Below are 9,692 nucleotides of genomic sequence, written 5' to 3'. Positions count from 1 at the left end.
TAATATGTTACTTTTTTGTTTAATATTTATTTTTTTATTTAATATCTGACCTTCATGTTTAATATTATGTGTTTTCTCTTAAAAACCGAGGGTCATTCTTGTCAAGGTCAGTTACCTATATGTCAAAATTACTAAAAAAACGTAAAAAAACAAAGATCTTTTTGGGAATACCTAAATTTGAGAGGCCCAAGTGTGCATAAAAGAAACTTCCAGGGGTTTTTTCACAATTATCCGTAATAATAATAATAATAATAATAATAATAATAATAATGTTAATTAATAATGCAAGAATTATAATCTTTATTCAATATATTGTTTTTGGTTTAGATCCCTCTAAGTCAACAATAGCGGCAAACAAAAGAGTGTAACAGAAAGCTATCCATAATAGTTTTTCACTCACTGTGAAGCCCAATACAAAGCAGTTCTTTCACTTCCACCAACTCCAACATATATATGGCCAAGTCATTAGAGAAGCAGTTTTTGAAGACATAAATAACTTTTGCAATCTTGGAATAAGAGGAAACCATCGTAATATTTTGGCAGCTTTCTTTTTCTTTTTTTGTAAAAGCATCTTGGAAATCACTTTTTCCATCATTCAAGCTCTCTTTCCATCTTGAAGCTCCACATTTTGTGCATTTATCTTCATTTGCATTCTCCTTCCAAAATAGTATGCAATCATTGGGACAAGCATGAATTTTTTCATAACCCAAACTTAATGACGAAATCATCTTTTTCATTTCTTGATATGACCTTGGCAATGTATTACCTTCTGGTAGAACAAGTTTCAGTAGCTCTAGTAATGCATTGAAGGATTTGTTGGTCCACCCATTAAAACATTTAATGTGGAACAAATAGATAGCAAAAGAGAATTTTGTAAAATTCTTGCAACCCGGATATAATTCCACCTCAGCATCTTTAAGCAAGCTATAAAAATTGTCACTATGAATTTTGTGAGCATAATGTTGACCCCAGTGACTTTCTTCTGATTGCATATTATGGACATCAGCATTCATATCTTCTTCAGCCATCATATCATGCAATAACTCATGAATATCATTGTCAAACACTATTTCTTCTTCATTACTTATAACAGTAGAAGTAGCTACTTCCGTGGTTTCCCCATGAAAAATCCATCGAACATATCCTTTAAGAAAGCCATCACAAATAATGTGATCAAATGCTTCTTGTCTGGACACCATATATGTGTTCACTCATTTAACACAAGGACACCAAATTTTACCATCTTCGGATAATTTGGCAAAGGAAAAATCTAAGAAATTGGTGGCCCCATTTATATACTCTTCACTTGCTCTTGATGTAAGGTTTATCCATGTTTTATCCATAGGTTGAAGAATTAACACTGAAATAATAACAATAGATTTAAATTACTTGTGAGAATTAAAAAAAATTAAAATAAAAAATGATTTATAATATTAGTGTTTGCATATATTTTATTTCCACATGCCAATACTTATTAGAGAAACTATTATAAAAGTAATGTTATAATAGGAAAGATTTATTGTTAAATAGTTTACTAATAATGTTAGAAAAACTTAGATGATAGTCTACATGATTCCTTTGTTTAGAATATGTTAATTAAACTTCCCATTACAATAACCAATTCTACATGATTTATTACAGATGACAAAGCCATGAAATTGATTAATGAGCATGCATTTTGATCCTGTTTGCAACTCCTAAACTTAATTAGATGTCATTTTATTAAAATAGCAATACAAGATTATCCATTTTACCTCCAAATAGTTTCTGACTTGGAAATAGTTGATTTCAAGTGCTTGACCCACCAAACATGCCTTCTTGCTTCACAATACTAGATCCCTGCATATATTCCACAAACACAATTCGTATACAACCAAGGGCATGCTTTTTCTATTCAACTCCAAAACTTATATAAAGTGAAAGTATATGTGTTTATTGAGCTAAGCACTTCATGTATATGCACATTTCTCAAATGTGGTTGTTACATTTCATTAAAAAAAAAAATATTGTTGTAGATTTTAAAAAATAAAAAATAGAGAAAATACAAATTTTTTTTTAAATAAAATTACTAAACCACAGCAACCACAAAACTTTCAAAGAAGTTTATTTTAAAAATATTATAAAAAAAAATTAGGTGTACATGAGTTGTTTTCTACAAAGGAAGCATGATTTAGGATTTAATTTATCAGTTTTACTTAAATTATAATTTTATTAATTGTATATATAATAAGTATTCTCATTAAAGTAAAATAATGAGAGCGCAAAAGACCTCTTTCACAATGGTGTCAACCTGTAAAATTTAAGTATAATTCTGTACTTAGTCATTGTAATGCTACACTTGGCTTATAGCCTTTCAAACTTGGATTATGTACTTTCACAGATGAAGTTCATAAAAAATTTCAAAAGCTCATAAGCGAAGACTTATATTTATATGATGATCAAAGAAAACAAGTTAAACATTAATGCAATCTTATTTTGCTAAATTCTTGATGCAATTTTGAGCAAGTTTACATGCTTGATATATAATTTGTAGAAAATCAATTGCTCTAGTAAAGTGTAGATAGTCCTATAACTTAAAGCATAAATTGAATATGTAAAATAAAAAAAAGTAATCTTGATTTGAGTGATTTAAATAAATGCTCTAATATGCCTAATTTGCAGGTTACCAATTTTACGCTCAAAATTAGACTCTAAACTGAGTTATAAATATTACCTGAGGGATAATACCGCACAGAGGTAGATTTGCTGAATCAGCCATTCGATCACAACTCCCCAAACACATACGCCAAAAAAACACAGTAAAAAAGGCACACACACTCCTTGCTTTCACTACTACCAAAACCCATTACATCATACTAGACACCATTAAAAACCAGTGCCAATAACTACCGATAATAACAACTATACTACTACACTTCAAATATATATATTTGATATTTATTCTCTCGCCTTGTCTATGTCTCTCCCTTTAATTGCTTAACACCCTTATTATCAACAAAATATTTATATCAACATAAACTTCCAACACCATGAAGTAATGTGTGCTAATTTGAGTGTGTGCATATTTTGTAGCTTATATATACATGAGAGTTCTTCACTTTCAACTTCTGAACGTCCTCTGCAAGGGAGCCCACACTGCAACAGGGTAAAAAAAAAAAGCATGTAGTAAAAATTCCAAATTATCAAGTAAATGGAAATTAGCAACATGTAGCAGCTGCATAAAGATAACTTAAAAGAGACCTCTGTTGTAGTTGGCAAAGAAGGGTCTGCAGTTCCCTCTCCTGTCTAGTAGTTGGAGCTTGAAAAGGCTGCTGAATATCATATACAAGGCTCAATGTCAGTCCTAATCCAAACTAAAGCTTAAATACAAGGATCTTCATTCTATGGGTGCATATTAAAGCCTAATAAGAACATCATCCCAAAAATTAGACCTAGATGGTTTGTTATATAAATATATCTACCTGTGATGCCTCGCTGGTGCCCACGTCCACACTAGGAGTTTCAGATTGCCGGCCTGTGACAACAAGTCCAGAAAATTTATAGAATGTAATTTCTTCTTTTTTATGCCTATGTAACAAAATTTTAATATAAATAAACAAATATTCATTTTCCACAATATATATATATATATAATTTAGCATTATCACCCAGGATACCAATTCGTTTGAAAACTATTTGCATGGGCAATATAAATAAATAACATATTAAGATTAAAAAAAAATTCCATCATGATCAGACATACTGCCATCATTAAATGATGCATTAATGCAAAGGCAATACACTAGGAAAAACATGTTGCTCTATACATTAAACCCATAATAATACAATGATATAAAACGAAGAGGAACAAACCTTTGTCCTTTACATCAATTCAATCTATTATCTGGTCAATAGGTTCATTTCTTCTATAAAAATTTAAATATACAGAACCGGGAATAGAATCAGGAAACAATGCAGTAAACGAAGTATATGAAAATATGCTGAAAATACTATGTCATACCCTCATGTTTCATCTTTCTAAATCTCCCTAAGGATAGAGATACAAACAGGCTCAGATGATTTATACAACAAGCTCATTGGTTGCATAGACTAATTTGATGATTTATACAAAGAATGCTTTCTTACATATTGAGATTTCTTTCGAGCTTTTATATGAATGTTTGTCCATCAATGTTTTAGTCAACAAAAAACCAAATCCAGTAAAACTAAATAAATATTTTCGTAAATAAATTTGACTTCAGTATCTAACTCAACACTACATAAACAAACAGGCAAGCAAAAGACATTTTCACTGTGCGTATTAGTTTTATTATTAATTAAAATATAAAATATTCTATAAATAATAATAAATAAATAAATAAATAAATAAAAATCAAATTCTCATGATTTTTGCATGAGTCTCATGAATACCAGCCAACTCTTCTATACAGAATTTACTCTTTCAAAAAGAGAATAATGAAAGTAAATTTTTATAACTTCTAAAAACAATAATAAATTTAATATACATCACTCTAGATATTTTGCATGACTCACTAATATAAAAAGTTGATTGTAAAAACAAGTGTCAAGGGCATTCCTTCAACCTCCATAAAAAAAATATAATAATAAATAAAATAAAATAAAATAAAAATAAAATAAAATAAACAGTTGGAAAGATAGAGAGGAAGTATCCGTTGAGGCCTCTGTTTACCCTCTATAAAAGGGAGGCAAAAACATCATCAACCTTAAATCCAATCCCCAAAGGAAGACCAGATTCACTGTCGTGGACTATACAATATGACCAAAATGCCCTTGGTTTTTTAAATTTTTTAAAAATTAATATTTATTATTAGCAATCTGAGATTTTATTGAGAATCTAATATTAATGGAGTTAAAATTATCAGTAAAAATATAATAATACCCAACATTTCTTATACAAATTTTATTTATTTATTTCCAAATAAAATACTGAATTTATTATTTCCATGATGAACTAAATAATTTCAAATAAATTTTTTTTTTTGCCAATTTTCTCAGTTAATGCATGCCTCTCTTGCTTCTTTATGCATACCTATATATATATATATATATGGAAAACAATGCCTTGCTGATTTTGAGTTCTTTTTTCTAGATGAAACTATTTGTCCTTTGCCTTTCAGACACTTGAATGTCTGTTTGAAGCCACTGCTATTTATTTATTAGGGAGAAAACTAAGAAGTGAAGATAACAGGTGTTAGTGTAAAGAGGATTGTTGCAGCAGTGTTTTAATTGTGCTGAAAGAGGTTCTCTATCCATTTCTTCTATATGGCAAAAAGAAAAGTGAGCCCCCTTTTAATTCGTCAACTGTTCCTTCAGAAGCACCAGTGGCCCCTACAATTTGTTAAGGTGAGTGCCTTGAAATAAGAGACATGCTAAAGGATGAAGCAATAGGTCTAGACTTGATTACGAAGTTAGCTCAACATACGAGGATAGAAAGCCATTTTCATATAAGTTTCTGCTTCTGTATGATAAGGTGGTGATAATTTATGATGGCGCTGTTATTCTATCAGCAACGTCTACATAATCAATTGAGATCACAATCTTGAACAGTTATAAATAGATAATAGTTGAAACTTGAAACCATTGGTTAAATTAATCCTATTGCAACATAAAAAGTCAATTCAGGGACCGCAACTCTGAATAAGTTAGTATTAAAGTTACCAATTGCCACTTTTTTGTAGCAGAGATAGATCTAGTCTGAATGTGAATATATACTTCACTGGCAGAATTATATGCCATACATAATTAGAACAGTAAGAAAATTATTAATTCTGGTTATGGCAACAACAAATGAAATTACTAAATAAATCAGTAAATTAAACAGATACTAAACAAGTTTTGTGGTTATTATAAAAACCTAAAGACAACCTAGGAACACAGCTGGCTCCTTGGATGCAAAAGACAGGAAAAAGAAGGGCATTGCATGGGTGATGGGTCATTGTATTGCTTTTCTTTTCATGGTCTAAGCAAATCAATTCAGGTTGCTGTAGGGGTGGGGCTCAGCTTTTGCCAACGTTGGGGGGCCACAAATATTCTTTAGAACCCTTCATCATGCAAGGTGATTGGACACTTTAGGGCCCCCTTAATCCATTTATGATGGAGTGGCTAAATACTGAATAAGATACTAGTAAAGATGCTATTATGCTTATATAGAAAACAAGGTCTTTCCTTCTCACCCTACAAAAATTATTCAAGAGTCTGTCCTAGTGGATCTATTGATTTCCCCTGCAGGATGTGCAACCAAGCCAAGCTTGCATAATTTTATAACTTGAATGTTACACTTGAGGCCTCATGATCTATTCATAAATAGCTTGCATCAGTTAAATGAGGGAGCTATCATACTTGATTTCTAGAGTCATGATGTTTTAAATATTTACCAAAGATAAATAAATTTGATGCATATTTTTTATTATGGGCTTTCTATTTTGTGATCATCAGGTCAATCAGGCAAATCTTTTCTATCTATTTGGACAAGAACATGATGTATAATTAACCACTTTAGGTGCGAATTGCATAAAATGGAGGCCAATTGGTATGTCCTGCAGCAATAAGTGCTTTCAGGCACTACAGAATGATGGGATCCAATGAAATCTTTATTTGAGTCTTTACATGAGATCTACAATATATTTTGGTTTGCTCGTATTTTAATTATAGGTAGTTATACTCATGTCTGTTAAGTCTAACATAAGGTTTGCTGGAACAAAGCTAGTTAATCAGCAATCATCTAGTGTTCAATTGCAAAAGCTTTAAAGCTTCTAGTGTTTGTGTGAACTTATTCAGTGAATGGCATAGCTGAAAGCATCTAAAAAAGACAAACTCCACATTCTTATCATACTCTCTGAAAATGGAATAGTACTTAAAATGAGTCTTCACAAAAGGAAAAATCTTTAATTACGTGGCATTGTTTTTATATGTTATAACAGAGATTAGTATCAAGAATGAGATTTTAAGACTTATTGATCTGCTAAACTTAGAGTCTTTCATGATGACTATTGCTTCCAAACTTATATGTATCTGCTCCAACAAAAGTGCCTGAACTTAGTCTTTCATGAATCTATGTTGGTTGTCTTTGTCTTCGTATGTTAATCTTGTTACATGTTCAGTCAAGAAACTTGGTGAATATTGCATATGAACCAAAACAAACAAACTAATATGTAATGGCATAAATTCTTTGTATTGTTCCTTCATATCTAGAAAAATTACATTATTCACCCAAATTTGATAATGAGCTATCAACCTTTTTTTGTCCTTTTATTTCAGTCGATTTAATGAAGCCAAACACCACTGTGATTGTCCGCAACACAAAGATCGACATGTTCAAGGGATCAATGAGGTTGGATTTATTTATTAGGCAATAAGGCAAAGGACATCTAATCCCTTGCAAAGGAGAGTTTATATATCTAAACTAACTAAATTGGAAGATAACCCAACCATGAATGACAACACTTTTGTTTGCCATTATTTCCTAATAAATGGAGAGATCATTCCAAAATGAAAACTTGATTCCATAATGATCATTATTCATCATTCTAAGCAAAGCTAAATATAATAAACATAACCTTCATCAAAATCACATGAGATTAGTACAGAGATAAATGTGCAATAAATGGTAGGCCAAATTCCATGATTACAAGCTCGACGATGACAAGCTCATCATATAAATCTAAATAACAAATCCATAATGCTCAATGAAAAGGATTCATAGTGGAAATAATTATTAGCAAACCACTCTGAATTCCAATATTCCATGGATACCGAATAAAAGAAAGAATCAAAATGGGAACCAGAGGACAAACAAGCAAATCAGTGAATCAATCCCATCTTCATTTGGTTTTGTATCATCCCAAACAATATTTAAAAACACTCCACATAATGAAAAAAAATCCATGCCAAACAATGAAAAAATAGATATTGATTCCTTGTATCATACATACTACTTGGTAACAAGAGTACAAAATACTAGTATAACTAGTTTAATTGGGTGCCTTCTTGCTTGCAATGAAGATAACCCAACCATAAGGATAAAGGATAAGCATCTAAAATCCAGATGAACTAGATTCAACAACCAAGACAATCAAATTTGAGGAAAAGAAGAGAACAAGCATACCTCCGAGTAGGAATCAAGGATTAATTGACAGGTTTCATGGAGATCCTGCCATCCAATTCGAGTGCTCTTCTCCCCCACCAAGGTCTAGGGCACAACAAAGAGACAATTGAATCAAGGAAAGGAGAGGATTTGAAACCAATTCTTCAAAAAAAAGGAGAAGGAAGTGGATGAGTACCTGCAAGAAGGTTTAGGGTTCAAAGAGCATCCGCGAGGAAAAAAACCTCGATCCTCCGGCAACAATGAGAAGGGATGAAGATGGGCAACAATGAGAAGGGATGAAGATGGGTTTGTTGATGTTTTAATAACTTTTGTTTTTGATATATTATTAAAATTTATGAAAAAATATTTATTATTTATATTTTATAAAGTTTAAAGTTTTTATAAAGCTTTCTTATTCATTAAGTATTAATTATTTAAATTTAAATATTATAAAATTAACAATAAACTAATTCAATTTAACATAAAGATTAATCTTTTTATTTTTGTATGAAATACTTACAATTTCATTAATTTATATAATAAACATTATTTGTTATTATAGAAGAGCAAGTAAAACAATTATTCATTAAATATTTATTATTTAAGTTTAAACATTAAACAACTACCAATAAACCAATTTAATTTAACATAAAAATTAATTTTATATTTTTATATGAAATAATTATAATTTCATTAATTTATATAATAAACATTATCTTTTAATAACATGTGTTTTTTCAATATATATATAATATCATAATCCAATGTTAAAAATAATTTTAAAAATAAATAAATTCAAATATTTATTTACCAAAAAATAAAATATTTTTTTTAGTAGTTGCAATAATGAATGCTGATCTTTTAAATATTTATTTCAATAATTATTTATCTTAATCAAATAAAAATATATATAACAAATTAATTTATATAAAATAGTAAGTTAATTAGTTATCATAAATTTGTAAATTAATTGATTAATTTATATATCCAATCGATATTCATTAGATTGTTATTTTTACGAATATGCTTTTAATTTATAGAGTAAATTATCATGACATTATTTTTTATATTTGTTTTATAATGTTTAATTTTTTAATTTAATTATTATTCTCAATATAAATCTCAAATTTAATTCTGATAATATTATTATTATTAAGTCATGCTCTACTAAAGATAAATATAAAAATTAAATAAAATTCAAAACATATAGCTCTACCAACAGAATGATTTCCGTCACTGAATGTCTGATCTATTCTAACACTTTTAAAGATTCATTGGTATAAATAATTTATTGCTACTACATTTAACTATTGCTATAGATAAGTATAATTATAGAGTAGTAGTTATACCAATGGAACAATATCTGTAAGTAAATGTCATATTTATTCTGACAAATTGAATGTTCCATTGGTATAGATAATCTATAGCTACAAATTTGACTGTTACTGTAGTTAAAAGTCTACCTATACCAACAGATTAAAATCCGTCAGTAAATATCTTATATATTGTGACAGTTTTAAAGTATCGTTGGTAAAACCAGTCTATAGCTACGAAATTTAATTGTTACTATTGAGAAGCGTCAGTATAT

At 29.4% G+C, this 9,692-nt stretch overlaps 1 protein-coding gene across 3 annotated transcripts; it reads right to left on the bottom strand.

Annotated features, from left to right (window-relative positions):
- Positions 1 to 332: 332 nt before the first annotated feature.
- LOC120266495 lies at positions 333 to 8,409 on the bottom strand. 3 transcript variants are annotated; one of them, XR_005538185.1, is made up of 7 exons: positions 8,301 to 8,409; positions 8,126 to 8,209; positions 3,462 to 3,514; positions 3,241 to 3,311; positions 2,714 to 3,135; positions 1,755 to 1,839; positions 333 to 1,360 (listed from the first exon to the last, which is right to left on the bottom strand). XR_005538185.1 is itself a non-coding variant. In XM_039274128.1 (2 exons), exon 2 carries the CDS (start codon positions 1,197 to 1,199, stop codon positions 393 to 395), a length of 807 nt encoding a protein of 268 aa, XP_039130062.1. In that variant the 5' UTR covers positions 1,200 to 1,360; positions 1,755 to 1,973; the 3' UTR covers positions 333 to 392. The 3 variants fall into 3 exon arrangements, 1 of the variants encoding a protein (XP_039130062.1); XR_005538186.1 differs by having other exon boundaries at positions 3,241 to 3,308; XM_039274128.1 differs by lacking the exons at positions 2,714 to 3,135; positions 3,241 to 3,311; positions 3,462 to 3,514; positions 8,126 to 8,209; positions 8,301 to 8,409 and having other exon boundaries at positions 1,755 to 1,973.
- Positions 8,410 to 9,692: the final 1,283 nt, after the last annotated feature.

Source organism: Dioscorea cayenensis, chromosome 8 (assembly GCF_009730915.1).
Source record: "Dioscorea cayenensis subsp. rotundata cultivar TDr96_F1 chromosome 8, TDr96_F1_v2_PseudoChromosome.rev07_lg8_w22 25.fasta, whole genome shotgun sequence".
In the NCBI taxonomy this organism is placed as follows: domain Eukaryota; kingdom Viridiplantae; phylum Streptophyta; class Magnoliopsida; order Dioscoreales; family Dioscoreaceae; genus Dioscorea; species Dioscorea cayenensis.
Note: the sequence above shows the minus strand (reverse complement) of the source record. Positions and strands in the feature narration are given on the sequence as shown.

What these genes read in the sequence shown, in the direction of transcription:
- LOC120266495 (XM_039274128.1), bottom strand. Translation starts at nt 1,199, where the DNA reads ATGGTGTCCAGACAAGAAGCATTTGATCACATTATTTGTGATGGCTTT.